Raw genomic sequence first — 17395 nt, 5'->3', positions numbered from 1 at the left:
TGTATCGTTGGGAAATGTGAACATACCAGTAACCAATCAGCCAGAGTACCCATCATGATACTCTGGGAAATATTTCATCAGACTTCACCTGTGACCCTTTCAGCTCTGGTTCAGGGTAGTCTATTTTCCAGTGAGACATCAAATAGGAAGGTTTCAGTGCCACATTAAGTCATTGGAGAACTTGTGTGGTTGGATCCTACAAGTGCATGGAAAGGGATACCCTTTTTAGTCCCCTCCCCAAAAGAGACACCCCAGGGACAAGTTGGGGAGTTCATTTGGACCATCTGCAAATTCAAGGAAATTGTTTCCTGGATGACATGGGGTTACACATGAACATCCTCGAGCTCAGAGCCATCAGACCGTCCTCTATGGTGTTCCTACTTGTCCTCCAGAATTGAGTAGTGAAAATTTTTGCAGACAACATGACAGCTGTGCTCTCCCTGAACAGGGTGGGGGATGTGTGCCCACTTCTTGCCCTTCTGCCTGGAGATCATTACATTCTGGACTTGGCCCCATCAGAATGGGGCAACCCTGATGGCCTTTCATCTACTGAGAGTCAGCAACAGCTTAGCAGAATTCCTGAGCAGGCGATCTGTGACCAATCACAAATGATCCTTGCATAGATTCATCATGGGCCTGATATTTCATTGTTGCTGATTCCCTGTAATAGACTTCTTTGCTATGGACAGGATCTGCTCCCTACAGATCCAGGAAATCCTGACACAGAGCAGGAAAACATCTACCAGGAGAATGTATTCATCTAAAGAGAAGAGATTCTCGATATTGGCAGCCCAATGTGGTTTGGACCCAGCCCAGGTCTTGATACTAAAGATCCTCAACTACTTAAAACAGGCTGGCCTTTCATTCAGTGCTATTAATGTCCACCCTGCAGCAGTCTTAGCTTGCCATCTGCCTGTACAGTTGTTTGGTCATCTCTTACCCCATGGTATTGAAGTTTTTCAAAGGGCTATTACACACCCACTTGGGACCTCCTGAGGCTCACGGAGCTTCTGTTCAAACCTCTCTCAGACTGTCCCTTACTGCACCTCACTCTACAGTCTGTTTCTGGTAGCTGTCACTTCAACCAGAAGGGTGAGTAAGCTGCAGGCTCTTATGGCTAAACCCCCATGTGACATTCCATAGGGACAAGATGGTGCAAAGATATTACCCGAAGTTCATTCCTAAGTTGGTCTCAGATTTTCATACACACAAGTCAACCCACTGTTTTCTTCCCAAAGCCATGCTCTGTTCTGGGTGAAAAGAAATTACACACACTGTATGTAGTCAGGATTTTGCTTTATTATATGGTCAGGACCAAGCCATTTAGGCTGTAGCCCTGTCCATAACCAGAGCTGGGTGTTCTAAAGCTCAAGCGCTCTCTTCACAAGGAAGGTCACGATGGATAACGTTGTTATGGGTTGGATCCCTTAGGAAGTCACCTGATGTACTGAGATACTACTGACTCTACGTGTTCTGCCTACATGAGCCCCCTTTTACCTGTCTTGCTGAGCCAGGTTCTTGAAACTTCCTCTAACACATACACAGGCAGGGCCACACTCCCAGCTTCAGATTAGCTCTGGGAAGACTCAGCTTAAGGGACTTTCTCTAGCACTCAGATGTCCACCTCCCTTGGAGTACAGACCCAAAGATATATTCACCTCTTCCCTCAGTGTGGAAGAGGGTATGTACAATTTCTAGCCTCCCACCCCCCCAGTTAGATATCACATAAACTGGGTTATATTATAAATCAGAAATAAATTTATTAACTATAACAGGTGTATTTTAAGTAGTTAAGAGGTAGCAGACAGAACAAGGCAGATTACTAAGAAAATAAAACAAGCCTGCAAACTCAGCTTAATACACTAAAGAAACTGGTTACATGCGTGTTCTCACCCTAAATGTGGTTCTAATAATCATCTTCACAGGCCAGATGCCCTTCCAGCCTGGGTCCAGTTCTTTCCGATGTTCAATCTTAGTTGATTCCAGCAGTCATCTTGGGTGCAGTAGTAGGGGAGACCTCGAGACCAGAATTACCTCACTCCCCTCCCTTAAATAGGATTTGCATAAGGCGGGAGTCCTTTGTTTCCTAGTTTGACCACTTCCCCCTTCCCCCCCCCATTCCCTTACAGTGGAAAGTTACAAGAAGTCCTGGGTAATGTTTTAGTATCAGGTGACAAGATCACCTGACTCTGTAGGGCCCTTGTAGCCATTCTTCACAAGTTGACCCACATGTTCACAGGAAGACTAAGCTCTTTTACAGTCCATTGTCCTTGTTGATGGGCCATCTGCCCTGACTGGCTTTTCCATTGTTGTACCTGAAGTGTTGGTAAGGGGCGTTACCCAAAGTAGCATAGTTGAAATACAGATAAATTCCTAGTCAATATTTCTAACTTCAGATATAGATGCAGAAATGATACAGGCATACAAATTGGTTATCACATTCAGTAAATCATAACCATTCCAATGCTATCTCACATGAGCCATTTTGCATAAAGTATATCTTATGTAATTCATATAAGCATATTTTCATAAAGAATATGGAATGACGTCACAAATGTATCTCACTGTGCTATCAGCTGGCCATTGTACCTTTCCTACAGAACATCAAGGCTTACTCCACTGGGTCACAAGCAACATCCTCCACCTGCTCCAGAAAAGCACCAGTATGGGAGATCTAATCAGCGATGATGTAGAGTAACCTGCTGACCTACGCCAAGTGCTGTACCTTGGACTTCGTGGCTACGTCAGATGCCAAGTTCGGGAGACCAGTAGTACAATCACAGTTAAACTGATGCAGCTGGAACTTCTCATTCCCACCACCCTGAGGGGATACTGCTTGCCAGTTACCTACACTAAAATCCACACTGAGACGAGCTCTAAGGGAGAACTACCGCATGGTAACTAGTTCAAGATGGTCAGTATAGATCCCATGACCTGACCTCTTCCTTGGAGTCCCTACTTGCCCTGGTCTTTGAATGGTGAGGAAACATGGGAAGGGTCATGGACGCTTTACTTTTCAGCCACAAGGGGACACAATGGACATGCACAGCCCTGACAAGCAAGGGTTTATTAAAAAATCTGGTCTTGTGTGCATCCCATCCTACACTAGGATCTACACTAACTCAAAGAACCACAGTTACTGTAGGTTTCAGAGGGGTAGCCATGTTAGTCTGTATCAGCAAAAAGAACGAGGAGTACTTGTGGCACCTTAGAGGCTAAAAATTTATTTGGGCAAAAGCTTTTGTGGGCTAAAACCTACTTCATCAGATGCATGGAGTGGAAAATACAGTAGGAAGATATATGTACAGAGAACATGAAAAGATGGGGGTTGCCATACCAACTCTAACAAGACAAATCAATTAAGGTGGGCTATTATCAGCAGGAGAAAAAAAACTTTTGTAGTGATAATCAGGATGGCCCATTTCAAACAGTTGACAAGAAGGTGTGAGTAACAGTAACCTTCTGCTTGCTGCTATGAAGCCTAACCATCTGAAGCCCCCTGGATAATCTGAACATCCAGTGTCACTTTTTGTAAAACAGAGCCATGGGCTAGTTAAATAAAGATCCATCCTTTTAGCGGCCGGTCACAAATGCATTTCAGTCAGTTGATTTAGTTGGGGTTGGTCCTGCTTTGAGTAGGGGGTTGGACTAGATGACCTCCTGAGGTCCCTTCCAACGCTGATATTCTGTGATTCTATGATGGCAGTTTTCATAGGAAAGAAAATATGAAAATGCTTATATTGCCGTTTCCTTCCATTACTGCAGAAATCTAATGAACTACCAGCATGATGTGAAGGATGGGGCTCCACCTCCAGTCACAATCAGCATTGTCAGTTAACAAGTTCTCACAATCCTGTTTAACCAGAAGGTTTCCTAGAGAAGACAAATGAGGTCACACAGTCCTTTTACGTCTTTATCCAGCCTGTTTAGCCTATCATGTCTCTTTCATAGAATCATAGACTATCAGGATTGGAAGGGACCTCAGGATGTCATCAGAGAATATCAGGGTTAGAAGGGACCTCAGGAGGTCATCTAGTCCAACCCCCTGCTCAAAGCAGGACCAATCCCCAATTTTTGCCCCAGTTCCCTAAATGGCCCCCTCAAAGATTGAACTCACAACCCTGGGTTTAGCAGGCCAATGCTCAAACCACTGGGATATCCCTCCCCCCAAATTCCTCAAATACATCTCAAACTTTTTATGATACATTCATGGGTTGAAGCATCTGTTGCTTCCTTAGGTAGCTGCACCGTAATTGCCCTCTGTGTAAATATTTATGTAATATTGCTATCTGATGGGGCAGTAACAATCCTTTTGGACATGATGGTTTGTTTTCTATGCTACCCTGAGCTTTCAGTAGGCTTTCTGCAGCTTTGCTCTTCTCTCCATTCTTTCTCCTTCCCCAGTTTTCTGGAAACTTGGGCAGCCAGCAGGAATCATAATATATTTCTATGTTTGTTAAAGAAGCCCATTTCTGCAGGATAGCAGGCTATCTAGTTCAGAATATGTACTATGCTAAGACTATTGCAGAATGGATACAGTTCCTTCTACTCCATGTAAGTGTTGGGGGGGTTGGGTTTCTGAGAGGGGAGGAATAGCTCAGTGGTTTGAGCATTGGCCTGCTAGACCCAGGGTTGTGGGCTCAATCCTTGAGGGGGGCATTTGGGATCTCCGGGAAAAATTGGGGATTGGCCCTGCTTTGAGCAGGGGGTTGGACTAGATGACCTCCTGAGGTCCCTTCCAATCCTGATATTCTATGATTCTAGAAGTGAGCAAAAAAAGGAAGCTGAAGTGTATCTATACCCCAGGAGAGGGTGGTTCCATTAGAGATGGATGGAGCAGAGTAATGGGGATCTGAAACTATGAAAGGACCCCTCCCCCCTTTTTTTGGTGCTACTTTATAATGTATAGAGAAGAACCTTTTCTGCATTTTGTTTACATGAGAAATTCAAGTCCCAGCCTGCTCTCACTCGCAGCTGCATAAGGGGGAGTGAAGAGCAGCCCAGAACAGGAAAAGCTGAGAGGCGAGGAGCCTGGCAGTTCACCGTTTGCTGGTCCCTCTCTGCTGTGCCTACACCCCTTCAACCCTGACGCCCTGCCTCGTGCAGAATGCCTCCGCCCCCGCCCCACTGGCGCCCCACACCCAGCTGTTCCTGGCTGCGTTAGATACCCCCCAAGCAGCAGCCAGGAGCCAGCTGTAGCGCCCCCACGTGCCAACTGCCCAGCCCCTCCTCACTTCCCCCACGTGCAGCCGCGACGGAGGGGTGGGGAGGAGCCAGCCAGAGCCAGGGCCTGCAGCGCCACCTGCTGCCTCGTAGGAGGAACGCACGTGTCCCAGCCCGGGAAAGGCATGGGAGACGCACCATAGAGACCGCAGCACCAAGAAGATAGTCTGGGATCTTCCCCCGCCCCCGGCTTTCGAGAAGGGGAGATGAGAACGTTGCCTCTATTTCCGGGTGAAAGGGATTGGTCATCTGGGATTGGCTTGTTTGTCCCACAGCAGCCAATAGACATTGGTTTGAGGGGGCGGGACTCCGCCGTGCAAACAAATAGGTCGCCTCGCTTTCGGTTCCGTACGTCAAGATTGATCGGGGAGACGGCGGCTGGTTAATTATTCATGATCCCTGGGTATGCAAATGGGGGGGTGGGGCTCCAGCACCGACAATTATGGCGACGGGGGATGGCGGCGGTGGCGCGAAGAGGGCTCCCGGGATCCAGCCTGGAGCCAGCGCCGGGACGGTGAGGTGCTGCGGCCCTGGGGAGTCTGAGGGGAGTGTCCGCCCGGGGGGCGCCCCCGCCCCCGCCGACCCCACGGGGCGGCGCCTCCCCGAGCGGCCGGGGCTCGGGCGCCTAGTCGCGCCTGGCTCCGCTTCCCGCCCCGCGCTGACCCGAGGCGCCGCGGCTGCGAGCAGAGCCGGGCCCGCGCCCAGGCAGCTGCGTGGGTCACTCGTGGGCGTCACGGGCTCGCGTCTCCCCTCGGGAGCGGGGTCCGCCCGGCGCAGCTGCGTTCGGCCGGCGCCGCCCGCCCGGGGTCCTCGGCTCCTCCCGCTCGGACGTGGCTGGGGCGCTAATGGAGCTACTGGCTGTTTGCGGGGCTTTATTTGTGCTGCGGCTGGTGTCATTAGCTGAGCGGGGCTCGGTCTCCGCGTAGGCCTGGAGAGATTAGACTTGTCCGTAAACGTCAAGTTCACTTACAAATGCTTTAATCAATAATAATCGAAACTTACCCATAGGCAAAGTAGGGAAAATACTGCTCAAGAACAAGAGCTGGGTTTAAGAATAGTTGCTTTGTATATTTAAGTTATAGAGCTTTAGTTTTTTAATCTCATTTGCTACTGTCACTAAATAACTGTCTGACCTCCCCCAATAATTGCCAACAATGGTGAAAACTTAAATAGATGAAAATTGGGGGCAGGGAATGCTTTAAAATATCTATCAATATTATCCATCAACATTTATTTTAAAAAAACAGTTTCTCCCAAGCCTGTTCACATGCATAAAGATATTCAGGTGTGTGTTTGCAGAGCTAGCATCAAAAACCACAGTTACATCAAGATTTAGTGTTATCTCCCTACCAAAACTCATAGTTACTGTATGTTTTTATTAATTAGTCCAGTGGTTCTCAACTGGGGGTCTGCAGCCTCCTGTGGATCCGTGAGCCCTTTCAAGGGGCTGTGGGGCCCCACAGCTGAAGCCCGAATCCCCAGTGCCCCCTGGGGGGCTGAAGCTGGGAGGCGTGGGGCTGAAACCCCAATCTCCGGCAGCCCCGGGGGGCTGGAGTTGGGGTGCTGAAGCCCCAATTCCCAGTACCCCCTGTGGGGTAAAGCCGGGAGGTGCAGGGCTGAATGCCGGAGCCCCGAGCCCTGGTGCTTCCTGTGGGGCAGAAGCCCTGAGCCCATGGGAAGACTTGGGGACATGGAGGGCATTTTCCCCAAAAAAAAACTGCAGCGCAAGAGCATAGCAGTCCTGGGAGAAGCTCCACACCTCCCGCCATCTCCTCTCCTTGCCCCCTGGTCAGGTCAGAGGTGGGAAGCCAGAGCCAGGCAGTGCAGGGCAGCTGCTGCTCTGGCTGGTGCCATGGAGCAGGCAGCGGCAGCGTTCCCTCCTCTCCTGCTGGTGCCCCGGGTTGAAGCTGTTCCTCAGCTCCCAGCCCCCTTTGCTCCCACAGAGGGAGCCAGTCCAGTAAGAGTTCACTGGGTGGGGAGACTCTGCTCCGTAGCTGGCAGACCCCTCCGGGAACAGGGACCAGCGGGGAGTCCTCCCAGTATATAGCCTCTAATACCCCTCTCCGTACACCCTGAGCTACACCCTACCTGCACCCTGAACTATCCCCTGCCAGCACGCAGCCCCTAGCCACCCCCCCTCCCTGCACCCACAGCTACCCTCTATGTGCACCTAGTACCTCTGCCTTGCACCCGAAGCTGTTCTCAAACTTTTTGAGCTAAGCCCTCCGCTTTTGAGTTGTAATTTTTGGGTTGTGTGTGCCCCCCTCCAACCCCCCCCAGCTGGTTGGCCTGCTGAGGTGAGTCAGGGGGTGGAGGTGGTGTTACCTCCCTGGACCCTGCGATGCAGAGGTGGCTCGAGCCCCGCTGGCCCCTCCTCACCCAAAATAGAAGTCCAACTACGTCTATGCCCAAGGCCCCTCTGCCCGCACTGGGCCCTGGAGTTTTATAGCACGTTGAGGGGGGCCTCAAAGAGAAAAAGGTTGAGAACCCCTGCATTAGTCAGTCCATAAGAATGGCCCTACTGGGTCCTTTAATATGCTAGGATATGTATCATCTGGATTGGCTGATTTATAAGTATCACATTTTCCAAGTGTTTCTCTACTTGTTTTTTATTAAGTTATTTTTGCAAAGTTTTCTTTTTGTTGAGAACTCTGTAACTATTTTTGTCACAAATCTCACAATATTTGGTGTTTTTCCTTAAGGTCCTGGTACTGGAGTCATACGAGTACATGAGAATCTCACTTTTGTTTTTTAAATGATCTACAAGCTTAGCTTTCTTATCAGGGTGGGGATAAGCTTGAAAAGGCTAAAAAAGCCAAAACCTCAAATTGGCTTTAAAAATCATTAGATTTAAAAAAATCTCATGATTTTTGAATGGTTGGGTTGGCAACAGTGCAATTGTGAAATCGCTTTTTCTATATTTTTGGGTGAAGACAGATTTACAGGGAAGCTTATTATCACAGCCATATGAGTTGTCTTTAATTTAACATCTTCAATCCCCTCCCAAAAATCTCATTTCCCACACTTCTCCCATCTTTTCAGTTTCACAGCATGCACAGGGCCTGGAAGAGAGTAAGGTTTCCCCCTTTCAGCTCTCTTGAATTGCTGTGGTGAGAGGTTGCTGTGGTCATTGAGTATGTTGTTACAGCAATGGGTGCCCTAGAAATACTGAAAATAACTGCAGACACCTTGAACAGTATCTGTATCTTAGTGATGCTGGCTGACCTGCTCTGCTCTTGCTTGTTTTCTCTCCTGCAGGCTCAGATGGAGAACAAGAGGACAAACAGGGAGAGTGATGTAGTGGAAAAAAGGGGCCCATACATCATGACCAAAGCTTCCTCCATTCATGCCAAACTGCGTAAGTAATGACCTGGTCTGTCACAGAGTCCCCATCTCCCTAGCAAGTTCCCATCTGAGGGTCAGGGGAGGGTAATGGTTCAACTCAGCCCAGGTTAGTAGTGACTGTAAACTGTACCATCTGTGTAAAATGAGTTGAATTGAAATTTAATCCAGGTTTAGTAAACATTTTGTGGTTTTTATCATTGCAGTTGCTATGGTTAATGACAGTTTTAGCAGAGAGGCCAGGGACTGAATGGGTCATGGAGCCTGCCTCTGTTGGAGGTGGTTGTGCTTGGGACAGGTGACAATCCATTGGTGGATAGCATGGCAGAACCTAGCACTGCCTGTCCCATGCCTGTTTTGTGACTGAAGCCTTCTGTCTCCAGGCCTCTGTCTGGCTCTTTCCCAGTGCCAGCTCAAAATATGTCTTAAAAGAAAAGCACATGAGTAGCCCACTGCAGAGACTTGATGGGTCCCTCGCGTTGTAAACCTTGCACTGAGGGAGTTCAAATTATGCATTGCACTGCTTGGTAATAGGTGGAAAAAAATTAAGGAATGTTCTCCTTAAATCAGAAGTTAAAGCCTAGATCTTTCCCTTTAATTAGAAAAACTGGTCAGTTAGATCTTCTGTTTAGTGCCAGAAGTTTTGATCAGATTAAACCATTTGTATTAAAACAAAGAGAACTTTTATCTTTTAGCATGATCAACTTGGATTGCTCTAGGCAAGTAGTACTGCATAATTCTGTCGTAACTGGCTAGAGAATATTGCCATTGGATTACTAAGGAAGGGATCATAATTTGAATGGGACGGAATAGCTCAAGACTTCCACATAAGATAAAATCAAAGCTGACTGCCCTTAATATAGGCGAAGCGTCTTGAAATTCTTGTGGTAGTTTCACCCACCATTTGTCCATAAGGCTTTCAAATCTGGGGGCTTTGAACCCAATTGCTGTCTAAAAATTCAGAAACATCTGTGGCCAAAAGTGCCTTTCATGTCCATCTGGCTAAGCGACTGCCAGCATTTCTCTGATGTGGATCTTTCTAGGGTTGTCCTTTGTAACTTCCAGGCTAGGTAACTGCCATATGCACCTAGGAGTTACAGATGGTGGAGAATGTAAATGCCTGATTGCTGGGCAGCTTGAGTTGCAGGGAGCTCATGGTGCTAATTCTCCAGACTGCTCCTTGCTTGCTTTTTGGCTGCAGTTCAAGGTATTGTCTTTGATTGCCAAAACCTTACACAGGTTGGGTCCTGGCTAGCTGAGCCCTATCTACTGCCCATGCAACAGAAGTCAGCTGAGGTACTTTTGCTGACATCCCTAGATTTGACCATGTGGGGACTGGAGATGGGGAATGCTTGGTGAAGGCTCTTGACTCTGGAACTTGCTTCACCACCACTCACTCACCCTGGTCTGACGTTTTCTCAGGCTATATATTAAACCCTGAAGGCAAATCTGTTTCCCCAGGCTTTTGCAGAGGTGGGGGATATTTCTGAGGGTGACATGTATCAACTGCTATTAATCTACTTCTAATGTTGGCATTAGTAACAAGTCATGTGTTTAATATTGTTCGGCACCAAAGCATATGTGACTGGCAGGGAAAAGGGGACTTTTAAATAAACAAATGGAAAACACTGCAGTGTGCGTCTGACCACATGGATAACAAAATCATGTGTCTCTTTCAATCAAAGTGATAAGAATAGACATGTTGGAATTGAGTTTCTATACCATATATTGCATGTGAAAGGCATTGTAAAGCAGCTGCACTCTTGTTAGCGATGACTTATGACAACTTGCCCCAGGAGTATGGGTCAGTTGGGTTCGGAGTTGTAAGTATCCTTGTTTGGGTTTCAGAGAGGCATCGAGAAATGGCAAAGGCGGTGCTGCGGAGGAAAGGCATCTTGGGGGCAACTGTTCTACAGCAACCAAAGCCAGCAGCAAAAAGGTTTGAGCCCATTTTCACTGTTGACAAGCTGTATTTTCAAATACGTCTGAGAGACTGGATGGCTCAGAGGATTAGGAGCAGGATATGGGGTCTTTGACCTCTAGGTCACTCGTTCTAATTCAGGTGTATAGTGACTGATAGGTCAGCAGTATATGTGAAATGAGTTAGTGTCTCCTGTCAGTTCCCAGTGTGTGTTCACATCACAAACCACTGATCACTGTTCACGCTAATTGGGTGCTGCCCCATCCCTTCCTCTCCTCACCCCCTTGTTGACAGCCCCAGCTAAGAGGCAAATGACTGCCTGAACTGCCTTCTTGCTCCTAGAGGTGCTCCCTCCTGGTCAGGCATGAGGCTCACTGGCAAGGGGCAGCATAAGGAAGCTTGTGATGCTGCTGTCTATGGTGTAACTGTTCTGTGGCTAAACAGAGGACATCACTCTCTAGAACAACTCAACTGGTGGGTTGCAATCCCCATGGGGGTCACAAAAATCAATCAGAGGAGTCACAAAGTATTGAAAACTTGATTACAATCTTAAGCAAAGAAAATGTCACTTCCCCCTCTCCCTGCATACCCTTATCCTTCCTGTTAGCCTCCTATAACACAACACACACATTATATCGGCTTATAATTTGTTAGCATTGATCCATGTATTGTAAATGGAAGAGTAAAAAAGCAGGCCGTGAAAATTGTTGACTTTGAATGAGGAGTTGCCAACAGTTGGGAAATGCTGCCCTAGAGCTGTCAATCCGGTACATTCACAAACACTAAATCCTTTTAACAAGATATGTATTTCTCCTCTCAGTCAGGAGGATAGTGTGGCTTTGAGGAATTAATCAGCTAAATTTATTGCAGCACCTGGAGTTGGAGTTAATTTCCAGCTGCTCTAGCCCATTGTGGCTGTGAGAGTCTTCCTTCTTCAGATTAGCAATACTTAGGCCAGGGTTAGTCAATTATTTTTTGTTACGGTCCAACTTTCTTGGTCAAGGTCCAGACTCCAGAGAAAATAATAAAAAATAATGATAATAAATAAATAGATTTCAGGATCCATTCATAAATATCTGGTGGTCCAGATTTGGCACGTGGTCCAACTATTGACTACCCCTGACCTAGGCAGTAAAGTGAGAGAGGACATCTCTAGTGTCGTACCTCCTATCCTGTGTTCTTAGCCTGGAAGACAGTCAGATCTGTGATCACCCTTCCCCATCTAGATGTCTGTTGCAGGCTCATTTGTGCACCTCTCTCCAGGTCAATGAAGTTTAACAAGGGCTATGCTGCTCTCAGCCAGACAGCGGATGAGAACCTGGTGTCCCTTGATTCAGACAGGTGAGAGCTTTGTGTGTGTCAGTGGCTTGGTGCTTTGAGGTAGGTGTACTCAGGGAAACTGAGTGATGCCTGCTTGGTGGATCTGAGCCCCTGCATAGCAACACTTTGTTCAAAACACAAGTTACTAACTGACTTAGCTGTGCCAGCCTCTGTTTATATGGAGATTCCTTTTTGAAGGGAGAGAAGTCCACTTACATTAAGGGAGCTGACCTGGGGCTGTAAAGTAAAGGGAATGGCTGATTAGTCACCTTTGTGACTGATCTGCTTGCCTCCAGCAGTACAACCCCAAGGGAGCTGGACCTGTTAACAACCTGAGTTGCAAATTCTATTCCGATCTTTGTGAGGCTGATGCCTTGCTGACCTGTAATTTAGGCTCTCGTGGGCACCTGTTGGAGAGGGTGATGCAGGACCCCTTTACATTTGCGCTGCTAATGAGTGTTTCAGCAGGACTGTGCTGACACTGAGGTCCCTGCTGAAACACTCATTAGCAGTGCAAATGTAAAGAGCCATTCCCCACTCAATCCCCAGGAGCTGACATCAGCTCCTTCACTTCAGATACCCTTATTTGCTTGCTGGGCGGGGGAGGAGATCGTATACTCTACCAGGCTCCATGCACACCCCACTGATGCAGCAGTTGATGCGCTTCACACATTCTCTTGCTTACCTGACTGTTGCATTCCTCTCTTAGTGATGGGGAGCTGGAGTCAAGATGTTCCTCCGGTTACTCCTCTGCAGAGGCAAGTCCAGAGTGTTTTGTTTTGTTGTATCTCACATGCCGTATGATTCACATGGATCCATTCTCAGTCTGCCCCACCCCAACTATCCCCTTTGTCCAGTTGCCATATATTTGATAGCGAAGAGTTCAGTATGTGGAGTATAATTTAGTTTATTCCTCTAAAGCTGTTTGTGGACTTCGCTGAGCTTGGACAGTTAACTAGACTGGTCAGTTTCAAATTTCCGATTCTCCTGCCATAGCATAATGCCGTTCTGGTGGCCAAAGCTGCAAGGGGATGAATTAAGCATTCTCCTCCCCCAACCCCAAAACAAATCAACTACAGTTTTATTTGATACTGCTAAAAATTCCTATTTATCTCCTATTAGGGTACGTAAACCCTGTCTCTTTCCAGACCCTGAAGCAGTTTGTCCCAACCTTAGCTTTGTAAAGGGCTTTGAGTGGCAACCCTAACACTGATCTGTGGGGTGTTCATCAGTGTCTGCAATCCAAGAGTTAAAGCTCTCTCCTCAAATGTGCACCTTCTCTGCTCAGCTGGTGTTGCTTTCTCTGTGGGAGGCTGCTGGGTGGGAGCTGGGGATCAGGAGCAATGCAGGGAACTTGGGGCTCTTTGAGTTTAAATCAGTATTTTTTTTTTTTTTGCTAAGACTTGATCTTAGTTTTAAAAGTTTCTTTCAGTTTAAATCAACCCTCTCCTCCTTTCATCCCTCTAACCAGGCCCATCTTGATTGCTTGGCTCCTGAGGGGGGGGGGTGTGTGTGTGTGTGTAATAAGAATGCAAGTGAAATTAACTTGCAAACTACAACCCCAACCACAAGAGGGTATGATATTCATCAGATAGTACAAGGAACATCTTTTCGTTGGGGCTGGAGCAGTGGAGGGCTTCAGTGTTCCCAACTGACTGACTGGCTTCAGGAGTTCTTATCTCTTCTGTTGCTCACTCAGCAGGTGAACCAGGATTTGAGCCGTCAGCTTCTACAGGACGGGTACCACCTAGATGAGATCCCGGACGATGAGGACCTAGATCTCATTCCCCCAAAGCCTGTTGCCTCGTCACCTTGTCCCTGTTGCTTCGGGGAGTCTCTCTCCTGCACAATCCAGTAGGCACTGCTCAACCGGGCCAGCACTTTCTACCTTGTTTCTTAGGACATTAGCATGCCTGATAGAGGCAACTGCATTCAGCACTGAACACTGGCAGAAACTGAAGTGGGCTCAGTGACTGGAGAACTGGACGCGGCCACTGCTGCAGTTATTGGCACCTGCTCAAGTTGAGCAGCAACAGTTGATTATCTCAAAGTTACTTTCTGTTACATATAGTGATATAATATATAGCTATTATGTGTAGCTGTTCAGGTCGCCTGGATGCAACTGGTCACCTCATGCACTGTTGGAGCATGGAAAGATGCTTCATGCTGGCTAGGGGAGGAGGGAGAAGAGAACATGTGGGGACTTCCACTCTTAAAGGAGAACTCCAAAGCTGTTTGTAAAGGAGAACAGCAAAGGTCTCAAGTCAGTAATCTAACAAGCTGGAGAAATGCAAATGAAGGCACTTGAGTGTCTGCAAACAATCATTCCCGTTCCTCATCTTCCAAGGCTGGGGTTTGGGATCTGGTGCTGCCTTGGGTGGTTGCCATGTCCTTATAGACTCTGAACTCAGGATCTAGCAGGTAAGCAGAGAAGGAACTTGTATTTCCATGTTGAAACAAGCTACTTGAAAGGCTCTTGAATGCTTTGATCCAGTTTTCCCACACGTTCTGTTAATCCTGTGGGATCTCAAATGGTTTGCTTTTATTCTTTGGGGTTCATCTCTTTAACTGGTTGTTTTTATTATATAACTAAAGCATTGACTGTCCTTTATTTAAAAAACAAAAACAAAAAACCTTTGTCTAGGGGCTTGGTTAGAGCTGCTGTGAGATCCTGGATGGTAGCATTACTACCAAGGCACTACACTTTGAGTGTATCTCCTAAGCAACCTTAGGCCCTGGCCTTTAATTCTCACTTCTGGAGAGGTGACCTAACAAACTCTCTGCATTTATTTATTTATTTTCTTTTGTGTATTCACTAGTCCTGGCTTGAAGTCTGGGGGGCCCCCTCTGGGGCAGAGAGGTTGAGGTAGGCCAGCTGAGATGGAATTCCTCTGGGAAACAGCAGAGGTTAATGGAGGAGGAAGAGGGCTGCCTAATAAGTGTCTAGTTAAATTAATGGACGTAATGCATCTATAATTGCTCTGGGTTTGCTTTGAACTAAATCTATACATAGTGATCAAAACCAAAGCTTGCTGCTCCTTTTGAGTACCATGCCAGGCACTGTGAAGTGACTGGGTGTGGTGGAGATGAGGGTTAAGGCAGGTGTAGGCAGGGTCTTGAGCTGCTTTATTTGAGAGGCTCTCTGCTAAAGATTGCCATGTTGCCTGCTGAGAGGGCTCTACATTCCATGCATTTGATCTGATTAATCAGGTGACTGGTTTCTAGTTGTCTGACTGGACCAGTGGCACATGGTATTATATAGAAATACCGCTAACATCTCTTGCAGGACATGTCAATTTCTGTTATTAGTGGGGTTTAGGGGCTTCTGACTAGGTCATAGCAGTTTTACTCGGGGTTTACTCTGCCATGGAAGGTCTGAATTTAAGAGTGAGAAGTTTTAGTGTGAATTTGGCTGATAACCTTTTAGTTACAAAAATACAAAATCAGGATGGAGTCTTGTGCTGCTCTTACTCATGCTGCTGACTATGAATCTGTGCATCATGGCATACAATCAGGATTGCTTCCCTTCATGAGTGTGGTTTTTTTGTTTGTTTGTTTGTTTGTTTTTTTGGTGAGCCAATTCCAAATTTGGTGGGCTGTTGAAACAGTCCTGAAATATCTGTTGTGCTGATGTGATCTCCTAGAACATTATGATACAAGGAACTGACTTCCTCCAAGAGGACAAAATTCATAAAGATGGATTTAGTCTTTGTCCTAAAAATGAAGGAAATTTAATTCTTTCAAAAAAACAACCTGCATCAACGTAGCTTGAAGATTATGAGCCTCCTCCCACAATGCTCAGCATTAATTTCAATTCCATTGAATTCTTTGCCCTCCAGGACAGGAATAGCAACCAAAACTGTGACTTCCCTGCCATGGGCTTACTATGCACACTAACAGTAATTGTTTGTAGTGGATTGTTTTATGCAGAGATTATGATGCTATGGAAGCGCTTGAAGGGCTGTTTGGTTAATATTTAAATGTTGTTTGTTTTTTTCTGCTAGTCAGATGGCAGTGAGGCTTTGAGCTCTGGAGTGTAGTCTCTGTACCACCGCTGTCCTAGCCCTGTCCCTTACACTGTCTTCATTGGTATTCAGCTGTGTGAAGTGATTGAGTATTCTTGTCCAGAATGTGGTGTCACGGCCAGAGAAGGGAGCAATTTCCACGTTTTGGTCATCATGTAGATCTTGCGGAACTGAGCATAGTCTGACACTAATGCTGCAGCCTAGAGAGCATGCTGGCTTGGATGACACACCTTCACACCCTACAGCGTCAGAATGACTCCTGGATGTAATAGGGGCCTCAAAGACAGGATGTCTTGATGCTAAAATCTCAGATGGCACATATCACCACCTGTTGTTGAGGCTCCTGTCTCTGCCGGCTGAAGCTGATTAAATTTATATATATGAAGTGTCTTGAGTTCTCTCTCCTTGTGACCTTTTTTCAGCTGGATGGTCCCAGACGAGTGCACTTGAGCCCATTCTGTTTATATCTCCTCCTTGAGGAGAGGGTTGTTCTGTAAGTACCTGTATGGGCTGGGCCTAGAAGTTGGCTGACTCTGGCTGCTTTCAGTGGCACTTTCCTGATCCCAGCAGTTGAACAAATGAGCTTGGATTTCACATCACCTCTAAAAACGTGGGCCACACCAAGTGTGCTGCCTTACTTAGGGCTGTATGTTGCAACTAAGGTCCATGTGTGGTTGACAGCAGTGAAGAGGTTAGGGAGGCTTTACTTCTCCATCAGCACAGGTACACTCACATTAGTAGTGGCCTGAAAGGTTTGGCTGCTTGGTTCTGTGCTTAACTTCCTGCTTGCCTTTCACTTGTTAAAACAGGGAGTTGGAATATGATGCTGTGCCCTTTCCTGCTAAATCTCAGGGCCTGAATTACAGATCCTTTTGCTGTGGAAAATACTCTCCCAGTCAATTGCAGGGAGCTGTTTTAGCTAAAAGTTAATCTGTTCTAGTCTAACTTGCTTTAATGGTACTTGTTCAGCTACCAAGACAATACAAGAGAGTTGTGGCTATGAAGCAGTCTTTAGTCCAGAATCTCTAGGTTAAGTTGTGAGCAGATTATATGTGTGGGTTTGGGGCAAGGACAGAAGACAAGGGGAAATCTATCTGACATGAAGTTAAAAAGCTGCCTTAAACAGTCCTGCTGTGAGATGCAGAGGACAACCAGCTTATAAAGAAATCTAACGTCTTAAGTATTGCTATAGAGAACTATGACAAAGTTTTGTATATTCCTGCTCAAGGGAAGTGTTTTGTTTATAATAAACTTGATTTTGTGTTACACAAGCAGTGTGTCTTGCTATAGTTGGGAACAATCACACACAGTTCTTGGTGCAACTGAAAGAGTTTCTGGTTTGATTTTTAATAGAGAACTGGGCAGAATTCAGCCAGGGTTAGGTCTTCTGGAAGCTATTTATGACTGGCATGAAGTACTATAAGCAAGGACAGGTTTCAGAGTAACAGCCATGTTAGTCTGTATTCGCAAAAAGAAAAGGAGTACTTGTGGCACCTTAGTGACTAACCAATTTATTTGAGCATAAGCTTTCGTGAGCTACAGCTCACTTCATCGGATGCAACAT

At 46.6% G+C, this 17395-nt stretch overlaps 1 protein-coding gene across 4 annotated transcripts; it reads left to right on the top strand.

Annotated features, from left to right (window-relative positions):
- Nucleotides 1–5648: 5648 nt before the first annotated feature.
- FAM219B (family with sequence similarity 219 member B) lies at nucleotides 5649–17102 on the top strand. Of its 4 annotated transcripts, none has more exons than XM_077828592.1 (6): nucleotides 5649–5737; nucleotides 8482–8581; nucleotides 10414–10504; nucleotides 11750–11827; nucleotides 12516–12564; nucleotides 13509–17102. In XM_077828592.1, exons 1-6 carry the CDS (start codon nucleotides 5666–5668, stop codon nucleotides 13662–13664), a joined length of 546 nt encoding a protein of 181 aa, XP_077684718.1. In that variant the 5' UTR covers nucleotides 5649–5665; the 3' UTR covers nucleotides 13665–17102. The 4 variants fall into 4 exon arrangements, with proteins under 4 accessions (XP_077684718.1, XP_077684717.1, XP_077684715.1 ...); XM_077828591.1 differs by having other exon boundaries at nucleotides 13506–17102; XM_077828589.1 differs by having other exon boundaries at nucleotides 11726–11827.
- Nucleotides 17103–17395: the final 293 nt, after the last annotated feature.

The sequence above is a fragment of the Eretmochelys imbricata genome, chromosome 10, assembly GCF_965152235.1.
Source record: "Eretmochelys imbricata isolate rEreImb1 chromosome 10, rEreImb1.hap1, whole genome shotgun sequence".
NCBI classification, from domain to species: Eukaryota; Metazoa; Chordata; order Testudines; family Cheloniidae; genus Eretmochelys; species Eretmochelys imbricata.
This window is presented reverse-complemented; position numbering and strand designations above follow the sequence as displayed.

Bases quoted from the DNA above. Each gene is read 5' to 3' on its own strand.
- FAM219B (XM_077828588.1), top strand. From the start codon at position 5,666: ATGGCGACGGGGGATGGCGGCGGTGGCGCGAAGAGGGCTCCCGGGATC. The intron at 8,582-10,413 runs GTAAGTAATGAC...TTTGGGTTTCAG, and splicing joins CTCCATTCATGCCAAACTGC to AGAGGCATCGAGAAATGGCA. The intron at 11,828-12,515 runs GTGAGAGCTTTG...TTCCTCTCTTAG, and splicing joins GTGTCCCTTGATTCAGACAG to TGATGGGGAGCTGGAGTCAA.